The sequence below is a fragment of the Mustela nigripes genome, chromosome 16 (genome assembly GCF_022355385.1).
Source record: "Mustela nigripes isolate SB6536 chromosome 16, MUSNIG.SB6536, whole genome shotgun sequence".
NCBI classification, from domain to species: Eukaryota; Metazoa; Chordata; class Mammalia; order Carnivora; family Mustelidae; genus Mustela; species Mustela nigripes.
The window spans coordinates 45,212,376-45,230,181 of NC_081572.1; the positions used below are offsets into that span (position 1 = coordinate 45,212,376).

The window sequence follows — 17,806 nt, forward strand, 5'->3', positions numbered from 1 at the left end:
TTTTCCTAGTTATTTCTAAAATGAGCATCTATTTCATAATACAAAGAAAAGTTTTGGGTTTTTTTTCTTTTTTCTTTTTTTTTTTTTAGGATTTTATTTATCCATTTGACAGAGAAAGAGTGAGGGAGAACAAGTAGGGGAAGCAGCAGAGGGAGAGGGAGGAGCAGGCTCCCTATCAAGCAAGGAGCCCCAACACGGGGCTGGATCCTAGGCCCCTGGGATCCTGACCTAAGCTGACTGAAGGCAGACACTTAACTAACTGAGCCACCCAGGCACCCGAGAAAGGCTATTTTTGTAACAAACAAACAAACAAACAAACAAAAAAGCTCCTTAAAAAGCACAGACCTGGGCACCTGGTTGACTCAGCTGGTTGGGCGGCTACCCTCGGCTCAGGTCATGATCCTGGACTCCTGGGATCGAGTTCCTCATCTGGCTCCTGGCTCATCCGGGAGTCTGCTTCTCTCACTGACCTCTCTCCTCCTATGCTCTCTCTCTCAAATAAATAAATAAAATCTTTAAAAAAAAAAAAAAGGCACAGACCTCTGAATTAAATAATTCTACTTCCAATATCCCAAATGAAGTGACCAAGCTGGATACATAGAATATATTCCCATGTCCTGGTATCTGCCCACTGCTTATTGTGTTCACTGCCATGGCTGTGGTATCAGAATAGTACCTGATGCACAGCAGTCAATAGCTCGTAAACAGGAAAATGCCATCCATCCGCCATAAATCATAAAGAATTCCTACCAGATGGAAAGAGGACAGATGGAAGCAGATCACTAAGAGCCAATTAACAGCTTGCACTCCTAAGAAATCCACTTACATTTTATTTTTTTAAGAAGTCAACTTAAAAAAAAAATCTTATTTGGTTACATGTTAGTATGGGGATAAGGAATTGATTTTTGTATACTGACTTTATATGAAGCAATTCTGTTAAACTGACTTACCCTATTAATTTATCCTTGGTTTTTTTTTTTAAAGACTTTCTATGTATCACATTTGCCAACAAAGACATCTTTAGCTTGATTTTTCACCCTTCCAAATCTTTTTTTTTTTTCAATCATTTTTATTAACATATAATGTATTACCAAAACATCTTTTTTAAAATAAGAGTTTAGGGGCACTTGGGTGGCTCAGTGGGTTAAAGCCTCTGCCTTCAGCTCAGGTCATGATTCCAGGGTCCTGGGATCAAGCCCCACGTCGGGCTCTCTGCTCAGCAGGGAGCCTGCTTCCTCCTCTCTCTCTGCCTGCCTCTCTGCCTACTTGTGATCTCTGCCTGTCAAATAAATGAAAATCTTTAAAAAAATAAAATAAAATAAGAGTTTATCTGAGAGAGAAAGAGAGAGCATGCGTGAGCACAAGCCAGAGGAGGGGCAGAGGGAGAGGAACAAGCAGACTCCCCACTGAGCAGGGGACCCGATGCTGAACTCGATTGCAGAACCCTGGGATCATGACTTGAGATGAAGGCAGTTGCCTAACCAAATGAGCCACCCAGGGGCCCCTCCAATCATATTTTTAATACTTTATTACTTTTTCTTGTCTTACTGTACTGGCTAGGACCTCCTACATAAACTACATAATTACCATCCCTGTGTTGTTCTATTTCTTGACCTACTTGGTCAAGGTCCTCATTTTGTGCCAAGTTTTTTTGTTTAATGCATTTCCATATGCACATTTCATAATTTAAAAGGTTAAGAAAGAAGAAGAAGAAGAAGAAAGCACCAAGAGAAGTAAAAAATGAAAAGCCTGTAAAATTCTCCAGTTTGGAAGGGTGTATTAGTCACCTATTGGTGCTGTAACAAATTACTACAAATTTAATGGCTTAAAACGATACAATTTATTACTTTACAGTTCTAAAGGTCAGAAATTCTAAAATCAAGGTGTTCACAGGGTGTTGTCAGTTTTATCAGTTAACAAGGTGTTGACAGTGTTCTCAGACCCTTGGTGTTCTTGGGAGTTCTTGGTGCTTCCTTGTCTTTTTTAGCATCTAGAGGCCACCTGCATTCTTTGGCTCATAGTCCTTCCCCTTATCTTCAAGGCCAGCAGCACACTATCTCCAAATCTCTCTCACTGGGACCTTTAATTCCATCATCACATCTTTTTCTAACTTTTTTTTTTAAAAGATTTTATTTATTTGACAGAGAGAGATCACAAGTAGGCAGAGAGGCAAGTAGAGAGAGAGAGAGAGGAGGAAGCAGGCTCCCCGCCGAGCAGAGAGCCCGATGTGGGGCTCGATCCCAGAACCCTGAGATCATGACCTGAGTGGAAGGCAGAGGCTTAACCCACTGAGTCACCCAGGCGCCCCTCTTTTTCTGACTCTTGACATTCCTGCCTTCTTATAAGGACCCTTGTGATTACATTAATCACATGTGAGCAATCTAGGATCATCTTCCCATCTCAAGATTCTTACTTAACTTAATCACATCTGCAAAGGCACCTCTACCTCTGCCTTGTAAGGTAACATTCAACAGGTTTCAGGAATTAAGATGTGAACCATTTTCAATGGGCCATTATTCTGTCTACTACAAAGTGTGAGGGCATAGGGTAGATGCAGAACACCACTTGGAAGCTTTTTTACAGCTCCAAATCAGTAACACTCACAATCAGCATTTCAGGGGTAAACTACCATACTAAATGGGAAGTGGCCAGGGGTGCCTACGTGGCAGATCTGGTTAAGTATCCAACTCTTGGTTTCAGCTCAGGTCATGATCTCAGGGTTCTAAGATCTCAGGGTTCTAAGCTGTTTCGGATTCTGAGCTCAGTGCAGAGTCTGCTGGGGATTCTCTCTCCCTCTTCCTTGGGCCCTCCTCTTGCTATCTCTTTCTCCCAAAATAAATAAATAAATCTTTAAATAATAGAGTGGCCGGGGAGTAGAATTTCCTCTTGACATGACCACAGCTCCAGTGAGGAGGTCGGAAATTGCCATATCATTTATGTGAAACAGAGATCAGACACAGGAAACTAGCTCTGGTGTAGTAGCTCCACTATATACAGAGTAGCAAATGTAGAAAATAAATTCATTTAGTAAGATTGGATACCACCTGGCCTCCTCCCCACTCCCTTAGGGTTATGACTTGGTAATACTTACAAAACTTATAATAACCAGCTATAGATTTGACAAGATTTTAAATAGTATTTGTAGACAAAGGAGAAATCCCATGAGAATCTACATAACCTATTTTGAAGCAGATTATCAGACCTGAGGACACCTTTCTTTGTTCAAAGAAATATAACTGGCCAGAATCAGATTATAGAAATCCAAGTTGGGGCTTATGAAAAGGGTCTGCAACATTAAAAGTGGAGAACATAGCACACAAAAAGATAGAGAAACAAAGCATATTTGCAGGGAGTATGGGGAATGTTAAATGAAGAAGATATTCTTAAAACTGAATTTTTAAAATCATAGACTCTGTGAAGTATGATAAAAGAAAAATGACAAAACAAAGATAGATTAAACAGACTTGGATAAAAGGTAGGCAAAAATATAAAGATTCCAGGATAAAACAGGGAAGTAATATGAGTTAACATATAATACATTAGCAGACTTAAAAACTGAATTAGAGGGGCGCCTGGGTGGCTCAGTCATTGAGTGTCTGCCTTCAGCTTGGGTCATGATCCCAGGGTCTTGGGATCGAGCCCCACTTCGGGCTCCCTGCTCGGCAGGAAGCCTGCTTCTCCCTCTTCACTCCCCCTTCTTGTGTTCCCTCTCTGTCTCTCTCTCTGTCAAATAAATAAATAAAATCTTAAAAAAAAAAAAAACCTGAATTAGAAGGAATAAAAAGTAGAATCAGCATTTTAAAAATCTCAATCAATTCCAGAGAATATAAACTTGCAAAGCTCTCCGACAATGCAGAGGCAAAGCAAAAAGAGATGAAAATGACAGAAAGAGATGTAGAAGACAGTGAAGAAAAGAATAGAATAAACAGAACATTAGCAATCAAGGACACGAAAACTTTTCTGGTCCAAAGATAGAAGTGGTTCTGCTTATTAAAAAGCTCATTAGGTGTCCATAAAAAATTAAAGTACAAAGCCCAACATCTAAATAAATCTTTGTACAATCTGAAATTCAAGATTATAAAAGACTGTAAGTTACCCCCTTTGGACCAAAGAAAGAGTCTGACTTCAAAGGAAGGAAAGTCAGACTTTCCTCCAATTTTTCCTAACCATTAATGCAATGGGATAATACCTATAGTTTTAAGGGGGAAAAAAAGTTGACTTAAGCTAAGCTGCCATTCATGTGCAAGGGCAAAATAAAAACTATTTCAAAATGTAAGTGCATTTGAAATGCAATGAACACCACACTATCATTTTGATCATTTAGGTATATACATGTATAAATATGTTTTAGTCAGTATATAAGCAGTCTAAAAAGGTAAATATGAAATTGTTAGCAGCAGTTACTCCTGGCAGGTGGTTTTTGACTGTATATATTTTTGTGAATTATTTGATTCTTCTGCATAAGTATGTATATTACTACTGAATAGCAGATGAGTCAAGGACATAATAAAAATGGGAAACCCGGGACGCCTGGGTGGCTTAGACGGTTAAGCATCTGCCTTTGGTTCAGGCCATGGTTTCAGAGTGTCCTGGGATTGAGTCCTGCATTGGGCTCCTTGCTCAGCAGGGAGCCTGCTTCTCTCTTGGCCTGTGGCTCCCCAGCTTGGGCACTCTCTCTCTCTCTGACAAAAGTCTTAAAAAAAAAAGGGGGGGGGGAGCCAGAGAGTAAAAGACCTGATGGTGAGCACTGAAAACACTTAATACAAAATTAATTCTAAATAACTACTGTAAATTCAGAAACAACATGGAATTGTGTGAAAAAGAAAATACAGGGCGCCTGGGTGGCTCAGTGGGTTGAGGCCTCTGCCTTCAGCTCAGGTCATGATCTTAGGGTCCTGGGATCGAGGCCCGCATCTGGCTCTCTGCTCAGCGGGGAGCCTGCTTCCTCCTCTCTCTCTCTCTGCCTGCCTCTCTGCCAACTTGTGATCTCTGTCTGTCAAATAAATAAATAAAAATCTTAAAAAAAAAAAAAAAAAAAGCTGGGGCGCCTGGGTGGCTCAGTGGGTTAAGCCGCTGCCTTCGGCTCAGGTCATGATCTCAGGGTCCTGGGATCGAGTCCCGCATCGGGCTCTCTGCTCAGCGGGGAGCCTGCTTCCCTCTCTCTCTCTCTCTCTGCCTGCCTCTCCATCTACTTGTGATTTCTCTCTGTCAAATAAATAAATAAAATCTTTAAAAAAAAATACATATTTGTAAGCAGCCCTAATTTCCATATCTTAAATACATGAGTCAATAGCTGTGGCTTTTTTTCTATTCTTGATGTTGATACTTTGAGAATAGAGGATCACAGGGTCGGGCCTGGTTAGTACTTGGATGGGAGAATAGAGGATCAAGTATGTTTTTAAATAAATTAGTCACTGGTAGCACTTGAATATTTTCTAGACCACCAAACAACAAAGGCAATATATTGCCCAAAACTACACACACACGTATGTATGCACGTGTACAAGTATATATATATATATGTATATATAATACATATAGTTTATCTTGGGGCACCTGGGTGGCTCAGTGGGTTAAAGCCTCTGCCTTCAGCTCAGGTCATGAACCCAGGGTCCTGAGATCCAGTCCCACAGCAGGCTCTCTGCTCAGCAGGGAGCCTGCTTCCCTTCCTTTCTCTCTGCCTGCCTCTCTGCCTACTTGTGATCTCTGTCAAATAAATTTAAAAAACTTAAAAAAATATGTATAGTATATATAAGTGTATAAAAGACATAAAACAAGAACAAAGCATATACTGGACAGTCTAATTTTATGAAAAGAAAAGAATAAGTATACACATTTAAGCATGGGGAAGACTGGGAGGACTTAAACTATGCTATTAACACTGATTAATTTTAGGTGGTAGTTTGCAGGTGATTTTTATTTTTTGTGCTTTTCCCTATTTTCCATTTAAACATTTTGGGGTAATTATGTATACAACAAACAACACTCCAAAAATGTCATTTAACAAATAAATAAGCAGACAAGCCAGGAGTTCCAAAACTTGGACAATTTAAGCCCCATCTTTAACCTCAACAACATATTTAAGTATGACAAAGTTTCCTAGGATCCTACATCCAGAAAGAAAGCAAAAATGACTGTAAGAATGAATGGGATGTGATATGAGACTCAAAACACCAAATTATAATGTGATTTATAATAATTTATTTCCCCAATCAACCCAAAGAATGGCCGCAGCATTAGCTTACTGAAAAGTTCTTCACTTAGTTCTTGGTCAGACAATATGGGGAGGAAGACAAATAAAACTACTATGGGGATGATAGAATAAGCACTGCTTACACCTCTGCATGCATAAATGCATCAGTACCTTTAAATAACTAGAGCTTCAGGAAAGTTCTTTAGATAAAGGAAAGACTATATATCCTATAGAAACACTGTAGATCCTTGGTTAGTATCACCAGTTACATACATAGATTTTGAAGATGACAATTAAGCCTTTTTTTTTTTTTTACACTGACTAAGGCACACCATGAACTGAACATCTTTCTCCTAAAACAGTTTCCTTTTCATCATTTCTCCTATCTGCATATAGGGCTGTTGGGGTTTCAATGAGAAAGCATGTAAAGAGTTTGGCGCAGTGCCTGGAAGGCGATTAGTGCCTGCAAGAGCTTAACTTCATTATTATTACAGTTCGATTACTTTTTTAATCACTTATGCACATAATGTAGCAGAAAAGACACAGAATTTTATTTGTTTTGCCTCCTTTCAGGATGGCTATATATTACTGTTTTTAACCACAAGTTATTATAGAAAATTTCATACATACACAAAAGTAGAACACTATAATGAAATCAATCCACCCATTATTCAGATGTAATAATGATCAATATTTGGTCTTTTGATTCATGCTTCTATCCATAAATTATTTTGAACCAAATCCTAGACACCAAATCATTAGAACATGAGGATTTAAAAAAAAAATTTTTTTTTAAATTTTTCTTAAGTAAACCTATGCCAAACACTGGGCTCGAACTTATGAACTCGAGATCAACAGTTTCACGCTTGGGGCGCCTGGGCGGCTCAGTTGGTTAAGCGTCCAACTCTTGGTTTTTGGCTCAGGTCATGATCTCAGGGTCATGAGTTCGATCCCTGTGCTGATCCCTGCGTCAGTCTCCAAGTTCAGTGGGGAGTCTGCTTGAGATTCTCTCTCTCTCCCTTTCCCTCTGCCACTCCCCGCTTTCCTCTCTGGAAGGAAGGAAAGAAAGAATGAATCCATGCTATACAGATGGAGCCAGCCAGGAGTCCCAGAACATGAAGTTTTAAAGTACTACAGAAAAGGAAGGGTTCTAAACCTACACTTCCTTACTAACTACATGACCTTGGGTAAGTAAATTACTTATCCCTTCTGAATTTAGATGTCCAGCAGCCACACAAGAACCTAAGGTCACTTTCTTTGCCCTGGCTGGCTCTGTTTCAACATCTGTGATGTTTGTTTCAGAATGTAACTGGTTCCACTCTGCTTTTACCCTCATCTGATTTTTCTTCTGGATGATTCCAATAGCTACCTGTTTTCTTACCTCTTGCTCATCCCACACCCAGGTTTGTTTGTTTGTTTTTTTAACCTTTTTTTTTTTAAGCTAAATACTAGTCCTTCAAGATGTTAAATAAAAAAAGATCACTGGTAAATCAAGTTTGGGAAAGACTGCAAAGTCTATTCTCACAGTACACTATGTTAAAGCTCCAGTAAGTCTTACAGTATTGGGTTCTGTTTAATGTTGTTAATTTTTTTAAATTATTGTTTTTAGAGAGAGATAAAGAAAGAGAGAGAGAGAGAAAGAGAGAGAGAGAGATAGCATAAGTGGGGGTAGGGGCAGCAGGAGAGGGGAAGAGTGAGAAGCAGACTCCCCACTGAGCAGGGAGCTCGATGACTTGGACTCAATCTCACAATCCTGAGATCATGACCTGAGCCGAAATCAAGAGTTGGATGCCTAGCTGACTGTGGCCACTCCAGGCATCCCTGCTTAACATTACTTTACCATAACTTGTATGATCATGAAAGTCTTTTACTTTCATCTAACAATTAAGAACCTATAAAACTAGAGTTCCACAGAACATGCTTAGAAAATACAATGATACACTAATGCCAAATCAGTGCTCCTTAAGCAATGCCTTCTTTGGAATATTACCAGCTCAACAGAATTTCAAGAGTTCCTCCTTAATTACAGGTTCAAATTAACTTGTGTTGCTTCTCACGTTTGTACATGCCACCAACTGCTTCCCAAACTAGGATGTTTGCTTTACAAGTCTAGATCTCTCTTGTTCTGTGTGTAAGACAGTATAATACAGACATGCTCAGTAAATACCTGTTGAATGGGCATCAAGGTGGGACCAAACATGGGACCAATCTGGACAGCACTGAAATTGCACATGTTGCTGCTACTGACAAGTCCTTGACATATTTTACATTTCTTGGTACTGAACACTAAAAGCTGGAGAAAATACTGATCTCTTTCAGATTTCTAAAAGGCTGAGGTTCCTAAAGATTCCCTCCATAGCTGACCTAAAGATTCTAGGTCAGCTATGCAGATGACGCATACAAGTTTATCAACATTTTTTCACTCTTCTCTTGAACTTCAGTCACCTCTTTGAAAAACCACCACCACCATCACAACAGAACAAACAACACAAAGGTACTAATACCTACTTGGCAGACTTATCAGGATACTTAGAAGTACCTAATCCTGGGACCAATACATGCTAGATATAGAGACGTTATTTTCCTCTGCAATGGAGAATAAAGTAGAATTAAAAAAAAAAAAAGGAAAGAAACATGTTATACAGAGTAGCTAGGGAAGACTGTTCTAACAAGGTGACATTTAGAAGGGAGTGAGAGAGCCACATAGCTCTCTGGGGACACAGTGTTCTGGGTTAAGAGGAAAGCAAGTGCAAAGATCCTTAGACATGAGTGCTTGGCTTGTGTGAAGAATAGCAAGGACACCAATGTGACTAGAGCATATCGAGTAGGAGGTGAGCAGTAGGAGCTGACATCAGAGTTAAGGGCGGGTAGAGGTGGTGTCATATCACTGAGAGCATTGCAGGATGTTGTTAAAACTCTGGCTGTTAGGGTGCCTGGGTTCAGTTCATTGAACAACTGCCTTCGGCTCAGGTCATGATCCTGGAGTCCCAGGATCGAGTCCCGCAACAAGCTCCCTATTCAACAGGGAGTCTGCTTCTTCCTCTGACTCTCCCCCTTCTCATGCCTTCTCTCTCTCTCAAGTAAATAAAAATCCTTTAAAAAAAGAAAAACAAAACAAAACACCACTACCACCAAAACTCTGGCTTTTGCTCTAAGTGAGAAAAGCAGCTATCAGAAAGTACTGAACAAAGAAGTGACATGATCTTATTGATGTTTTAAAAAGATCACTCTGGGGCGCCTGGGTGGCTCAGTGGGTTAAAGCCTCTGCCTTCGGCTCAGGTCATGATCACAGGGTCCTCGGGTCATGCCCCACATCAGGCTCTCTGCTCAGCAGGAAGCCTGCTTCCTCCTCTCTCTGCCTGCTTCTCTGCCTACTTGTGATCTCTGTCTGTCAAATGAATAAATAAAATCTTTTTTAAAATCTTAAAAATAAATAAATAAGTAAATAAAAAGATCATTCCACTTGTGCTGAAAACAGACTGGGGAGTAGGAGGAAGGAGGAACTAGAGAAACCAGTCAGAAGGCATTACAAAGAGCTGATCTAGAGTGGGGTGGTAAGAAAGATTTGTATCTGCATTTATTTTGAAGGTAAAGAAGACATGAACAGCTGATAAATTAGATATGGAGGTGTGAGAAAAAGAGAGTAGCCAAGAATAACCCCAAGAATTTTGATATAAGCTACCCAAAGTCAAAGTTGTTATTTACCAAGATGGGGAGAAGACAGACAGACCAGATTTATGGGAGAGTATGGATCTGGAGACATTATGTTTGACATACCTATTTCACAGTCCTTGAGGTGGAGACCTACCTTAGTCTCAAGCTGCCACGAGGTGCAACTGCCCTGGGGCAGCCTGTGAACCACTGCTATAGGCTGAGGGCATGGGCTGCTGGCTCTGTGTTCTTCTCTGGCCACATCATACACTCGTCATATGCTGCATTGTACCATATGCTGTATCACATACACATATCATACTGACACTACCACTGGGAGGGTTGATGAGGAGTTAGGGGTCAGCAAGTCTGAAGCTGGTTAGGCCTCCTTCCTTGTTCTGCACCAAAAGGCAGCTAAGCCAATAGCTGATTCCCAGAAGTACCCTCCAGAGTCAAACTCACCTTGTGATCACAGAAGAAGAGTACTAAGATCTCCTGGCCCAAGCCATGCTTACCCAGTTTCTCTTCTAACTGACCTTCTCCCACAACATATAAACACGGTGTTAGTTATCCTCAGCCTCACATACTACAATTCCCCATTATTATCCCCTTCTGACACTAGAAGAGCAGGATTTCACTCCCAACTTTTCACTGGAAAAGCATAAAATGAGTATTCCTCTTAGGAGAGAGAGAGTCTGACATTCCCAAGATATTAGTCATTAAACACATCCAAAGAGGAAGAGGTTTTTTATATGTCAATAGGTTTAACCAAGGGGAATATATGCAAAAATTATGCTATAAGGATCATGTCACTGTTTACAGCAGTACAAAAATTAAGAACAGTCCCTTGGCTCAATAAAGCAAAGACTAGTTAAAGAAACCTTGGCATACAGAAGAATACAAAGTAATAATCAAAAATGATTCCATAGAGGGCACTCAGTTGGTTAAGCAGCCGACTCGATTGTAGTTCAGGTCAAGACCTTGGGGTCCCAAGATCAAGCTCCATGTTGGGCTCCACGCTTGGCACAGAGTCTCCTTGAGATTCTATCTTCCTCTCCCTCTGTCCCACCCACTTGTTCTCCTCTATCTCTCCCTCTAAAATAAATAAACAAATAACATCTTTTTAAAAAATGATTCCATATAAGAATACACTAAAAAAAGATTTGGTGAAAAAAATCAGATTATAGTCTGTATAACAATTCTTAGTTTTATATTTAAAAAAGTGTCATTGGGGAAGGTATGTGCTATGGTGAGTGCTGTGAAGTGTGTAAACCTAGCGATTCACAGGCCTGTTCCCCTGGTGATAAAAACACATTATATGTTTATTAAATAAATAAATAAGCAAAGATAACTATATAAATAAAAAAGTGTGTATGCTAGTATTTAAATATGATTATGATTAGCAAAAATAACAGAGATGTTACCACTAGGTAAAAGGACTGTGGATAAATTTTTCTTTCTTTTTTTTTACTTGTCTATAATGAACATATAACTCTTTCCTACAAAGAACACGTTTAAACATTTTAAATCTTCAATATAGCAATATTTTTTAATCAATATAATATCTTTCATATTTACAGTTTATGGCTGGGATTTAGTTTTTACTATTTGGTATTTTTTTAAAAAACATCTATCTGGGGTGCCTGGATGGCGCAGTCGGTTAGAAAGCTGGCTCTTGATTTTGGTTCTGGTCATGCTCTCAGAGTCCTGGGATCAAGCCCTGTATTGGGCTCTGTGCTCAGTGGGAGTCTACTTGAGAATTCTCTCTCCCTCTTCCTCTATCTCTGCCCCTTCCCCATCGCTAGCACATGCTCTCTCTCTCTCTACCTAAAACATATAAATAAATCTTAAAAAAAAGAAAAAAAAGCCATGCACTTATGTCTCTCTCTATATACTTCATGTAGGCCAAAAGGCTTCCACCCAAGAAGCCATTTGTGGCCTCTTTCCCAAAGGCCTCCCCAGGGGATATGATGTTAACAACTCAGCAAAGAGGTTGGACACAGGGTTCCCCAGTTCAGCATAGGAGACTTTGTTCCCGGGGTGTGTGGGTGCCCCTTCCCCACCCAAGCAATTGCTACATGGGAATGTGAAGCAGAGCAGCCTGCCCTACCCTCCACACCTGGCCAAAGACCCAACTGTTAAGCGGAGACTAAGAGTTCCAGAGTCCCCACTGGGGCAACAGGCAATGAGCTTTGTTTTCTATAAACAGACCAGAAAAAAGTTCAGGTTAAAACACAGTCCTTAGAGGAAGAAAAATAGAAACCAGGCAGCGGGGAATGCTTCATATTCCTAAAAGCTTTTTTTGTAAGTTAACACATGGTGTCTGCTTCTCTCTAGTCACCTATTTATCACTCCCCTCCTTAGAGAAGGGAAAAAGCCCTGGCTGTTTTCCTAGCGCAGAGTTTTGTGGCTGGGGGAAGGAGGAGAGGGGGGAGGAAGGAGGGTGCTTTAAGCATGATGCAAACCATTTGGAGCTGAGTGAGACCACTGCCAACACAAGCTGCACTATTTAAACAAGTGAGGAAATGATCGTATATACAACATGCCAGCGAGCACACACACACACACACCAAAGGAAGTTAAGAGGGCTTTTTTTTTTCAGGACACAGAGCTGGATGTCAGCGGCTAAAAGGTCGATATTTTCCCTTAACACCCTTCTCAATGACTTAATCATGTTCCGTTTGCACAGAAAACTTCCCAAGAATAAAAAAGTCTGGAGAATTAAGAGGAGGGGTGAATGGGAAGGGATGTTTGGCCTGGGGCTGACCTTATCCGAGGTTTTCTCCACGTAGCAGGGGTCCTGAGGGGCAGCTAGCAAGGGGACAAAGCCGGAGAGAAGCCGATCCTCTTCCAGGATAAGAAGGGTGAGGTCATCATCCGGGTCCTTGTACAGTGGCACCTCAGACTGATTCACCGCAGTCAATATGTTACAGAAATCAGCCAGCATCGACCACACATCCATAGCAACTCTGTGAGAAATAAGGGCAGAAAGAACAGCTCTAAAGATGGACCAGTTAAAGTATTTTAAGCACTTGTGTGAAGGGAGGTACTGGTGGCAAATGTTGCTTATGACTGAGAACTTCCAGAAACTCTTACCCAAAAAGCTAGGGTACAAAACTACATCCATGGCAACAATCTGGTGGGCGAGTGTCCATCTAGGCAAAGTTGAAATTGGTTAGGGGGAGTTTTAAAAATCCTAACCAGAGAGGAAAAGGAATTTAGAGAATCAGTTGCCTAATGCAGGTCCTGTCACCTTTCCAGACAGTGTGCCTGAGACACTTACTCAAACATTCTAGACACCCAGTGCCTGAGGCAGCTCCCAGAATTCCCCCACTCCTGTCCAGCCAAGTATATGCCACAAGATAGCAACAGAGCGCCAATCTCCCCTCCTCCCATGCTGCCAGAGGGGCCAGTCACACCATGAAGAGAGTCACATGGGTTTTTCCCCCCCTTATGATGCTTTAGAAATCTTCTCCTACATATAAGCAGAAAAACAAACAAATACAAATAGGTGAATGGGATTAAGAGTACATCTGTTCTGATGAGTACCAAGTAAGGTACAGAATTGTTGAAGCACTATACTGTACACCTGAAACTAATATAATACTGTATGTTAATTGTACTGGAATTAAACATCCCCTCCTACCCCACCCACCCAATAAAAAACCTCATTCTTGGCCTGCCAAGATCATCCCAGGACACTAAAGCTTCCCATGCATCTCAGCAGATGAACCAGTCCAGTGCTGTTTTGACCAGCCCACTCCCTCTCCTTTCTCTCATTTGTAGAAGGTTAGATACAGGGTGACCAACCACTCTGCCTTGCCTGGGACTATCCCAGTTTTTGTACCTATTGATGCTAAGTTGTACTACAAAAGGAATGAGTTGCACAGGAGAATTACCAAAAAAAAAAAAAAAAGCTTTACAATTAGGGTCAAGAGGTGGAGTGGCAAGAGGCAAAGAGAGCTACGAATGAGTTACATCCTGGAATCTTCCCAGAGGAGTTACTGCGCATGAGCCAAATCTGCTAGGGAGGGGTTTCAGCCTTAAGCAATTTGTTTCTCCCGCAGTCTAGGAGCCTTTGGGAGATGGCAAAAAAAAAAAAGGGCATTCAAGGGACATGCCACTGAAGGTGATGCTGGGAGAGAAAGTGGAGTCGGGGTGTGGGGACTCCCTGACTGACTCCAGGTGGAAGGAGCCTGCACTGGTTTATTTACTGTAATCACTACACTAGGAAAAGGCAATGAAATGAAACATCTTGTTTTCAAGAGTGTCCTGGGAACCAGGCGGAACACAGCCCCATTAATCACACAACAGCACATAATCAACACACGTGTACTGCAGAAGTAACTTGCTTCACAGGCCTTGCCCAGGAAAAAGAACATGTTTGGGAAGAATCACCGGAGGGACGAGAGTTTTCTAAAGCCTTCTCTCTGCACAGACACCAACAACCAGACTCATTCACAAAGCTCCATCTTTTGGCTCAGCTGAGTTTGGCTGTCAGAAATGTTTAAATATGGAAAAAAATAAACAGTTGCAACACGTTTCTGTGCAGAGATCTGCCTGAGCCTCTTTGTGATGTAATGGGAAACGCGGCATTCAGGCTACCAGCTGTAGAATAAACAGAACTTCGAGGGTTAAAAGGAACTGAACTTTCCACGACCCCATCTGCAGAGAAGAAAATAATAAGAGGAATGATGCACTGCCCCACAGCTCTGATAGTTTATCCTCCGGTCCCGGCTGCAGAGACAAGCACCGGATGTGATAGGGCTGCTCAGGGCCGCCTCCGAGGTTAGCGCTGCCCATGGGAGACGCACAGGGAGGCTCTTCCAGCTCCCCACTTCCTCCCCCAGTGCCCTGCTGGCCACTTGAGCCCACTGCCTGCGTCCAATCCCACAGTGCTGGTGAGCTCTGGCCAACAGACACTGCTCGGCTGCAGAGCAGCAATTTGGAAAATAAACAGGAAAGACGACAGTGAGAAGGAAGAAGGTGAAAAGTCTCCCAGCTGAATTCTTGGCTTAGGGGCCTTGGTTGGTGTTGTGCAGGTCAAGGACCTGATCGCTTCAGGACGTAGTGTGGGGTAGGGAGGTGTGGGCAGCAGCATCCCCAGTCAGGGAGAGGCAGCAGAAAATTACCCACGGCTGCCACAGTGGTAGGCCCCACATGCCTCTCTCATCCTCCCACCCCTACCATCTTGGATCCAAGACGAAGAAATATGTGGTACCATGTGGTTCTCATTACCATGCTCCCCTGTCCCCTAAGGCTCAGATAAACCAAAACTGACTCCTCCCAGAGACTGCTGGCCACCACTAGGGACCCCTGCCACAGCTGCCTTTTGCCCATTACCACCCACCTTGGGCCAAAATCTTAAGACTCACTGCAAAAATGAAGTGGATGAGAGCTCCTACCCCAGGGTTGGTTTGTAAGATAGCAGCTAGTGCCAAAAGACATAGGAAGTGTCCCGAGTTCCCAAATAAAGAATATAAAGGGGCCTGAGGGCCATGCTAACCAGAACCAAGGGAATACACAAAATGCTTCAGTGAAAGGTCACTTCTACCCTGATCCATTCAGTCTGGTCTTGTGATTGAACTCTGATTCCAAGTAGCTGCTTTCTTCTGGTGTCTTAGTGCGACTGCCCAAGATCACTTCATCAATTACCTCCTCTCCCAGTGAGCACCATGGACACAAACACACTAATTAGGAACCCATGCACCATACGGTGACTCTCCACAGAGGGAAGGGAAGAGGAGTGTCAGGAAACTAGTACTAAAAGGAAGAGGTACTTAAACTAGGTGAGGGGCGCCTGGGTGGCTCAGCTGGTTAAATATCTGACTCTTGGATTTTGGCTCAGGTCATGATCTCAGGGTCATGAGATCAAGCCCCACATCGGCTCTGCACTCAGCAGGCAGTCTGCTGGAGATTCTCTCCCTTTGTCCCCCGCCACCCTCACATGTACTCATGCTCTTTCAAATAAATACATTTACTTAAAACACACACACACACACAGCCCCAAAACCCAAAAAACCTAGGTGAGATGCCTGACCTCAAAAGCTAAGGATGAGGTAATTCCTGGTACCTGGGCATCATAACCTCAGCTTACCCCCAACCAGGCCTCTGGGCTGAGAGGTCAGCTCTGTGGGTGAACACAGGGTTTCCTATCTGCACGGAAGGGGAAAAGCTTAGCTTTTTCCTGCTCTAGCTCCTTATCCCAGGTAGGAGTGCCTCCCAAACTTCCACCCTCAGGAGCCCTTGGGTTCTGAGGGTTCGAAGTTATCCTGGGCCAAGGAGCCCAAAATCAAATTCTGGCGGCTATGAGTTTTTTTCCAATCTTCTAGAAACATTTGAAAAACCAAGAGGTTTTTCAGACAATCTCAAAAAACCTTTGGTTCTAAACAGTGCTATGAGCCTGGGCGAGTGCCTTTGGCTTATTCTGGTCCAAAGTCGTATTTTGGGGAAGATCCCAGACCCACAAAATCCCACTACAGTTAGGATGCATTCTTTACCAAGCAGACACAAAGAAGCCAGAGAATATGAGACTGTGTCCAGCGAGTCCGTTTACGGCTCTCAGAATGGTGGCAAGGGAACCCCTCCAATGGCTGTAATGTGATTAGTAAGCAAGGATCAGCAGTTGCTGGGTGACCCAGTGGCCCAACCCCACAGAAACACCACACACCAGGAAAGCAGACCCCTGGCTGAAGTCTGAACACCAGATCCTAGCTTGGGACAGACCAGCAGTGGCTACTTAGAGGTATGTACTCAGGACCGAGGCTTACTCACTTCCCTACAGACATACATTCACTCACTCCACCAGGAAAGGAAAAAAATAAGAGTTAATTTACTTTTTATTGCCTCAGAATTCCAAGGTTTAATGTAGCTGTCAGTTTGAGTGCAGTGCAGCTGCTGGCCGATACAATGCAGCCCAGGCCAACCCAGGTGACTGGGGAAACACATTTCACAGAAATGAACCAACATACACTCTTGGCTGGTTGTTTGGGGGATATTGACTTGGGGAATCAGATTAACTCTTCAGGCTGGGGTTATTTCTGCATACACCCCTGGAAAAGCAGCTTCAGTCCAAAGAACTGCGAAGCCCTAGTGTCAGGTAGACTAACAGGCTTCTGTGTTCCTGCACTCTGGAGTTTTCTCACACAAGGTGTTATCCCACAAAATGCTCCAAAAGGTTAAGTAAGGTGTGAGACAGGTGAGGCCAAGTTATACCACAACAGATCTCCTTTCTAGAACTCAGAAAGAAAGGCAGATCTGCCAGCTTTATAGGGAAGAGGTCAGGTAGGATCTTTTCTAAAGGCTCCATCAGGGGTAAGGCCCAGGGACATAGAGAGTCCAGAGAGTGGAGTGCTAAGGTACAGCCAGGTCTCAGGCCATCCTCTGGCAAGTCTAAGGAGGACTGAGCCCTCACCCACCCCTTCATATTTTTACTGGGGGAACAGGCTGACTGGTGATTAATATCAAGTACAATGACCCCATGTTACAAGCCTGCAGGGGCCTGTGGAGGTGGCCATTTCCTGTGTAATACCAGCTTGTTTAAACACTAACATTCAAACTCCACAGCTGCAGAACAAACCCGGAAAGAGGTGAGTGAGAAGAAGCCCTGCATTGTGTTTCAGAGCTATGGAAGATCAGAGTTGTAGTACAGATGGGAAACAAGTTGGGTCTTTCGGTTCCTGGAATGAGTTCTGGAAATATAGCCAAGGTGGCATAGAAACTAGACATGAGGAAGCTGGAAAAGAGAAAGCCCGTGGACTGTATGCACAAAGGGGAAAGACAGAAGGCCACAACAAGAGAAATGCTCTTAAGATATGCAGTATGCTCTTTTAAAAACTTGTCTGGGGGCGCCTGGGTGGCTCAGTGGGTTAAGCCGCTGCCTTCGGCTCAGGTCATGATCTCGGGGTCCTGGGATCGAGTCCCGCATCGGGCTCTCTGCTCAGCAGGGAGCCTGCTTCCTCC

At 42.7% G+C, this 17,806-nt stretch overlaps 1 protein-coding gene across 3 annotated transcripts in view; it reads right to left on the minus strand.

The window, feature by feature from the left end:
- Positions 1 to 17,806, minus strand: part of SMG6 (SMG6 nonsense mediated mRNA decay factor) — a 248,758-nt gene that overhangs the window by 112,973 nt on the left and 117,979 nt on the right. For all 3 annotated transcript variants that reach the window (XM_059379054.1, XM_059379056.1, XM_059379055.1), the window contains exon 13: positions 12,612 to 12,813. In XM_059379054.1, coding sequence (XP_059235037.1) covers positions 12,612 to 12,813 — 202 coding nt within the window. The remainder of the gene's footprint in view (positions 1 to 12,611; positions 12,814 to 17,806) is intronic.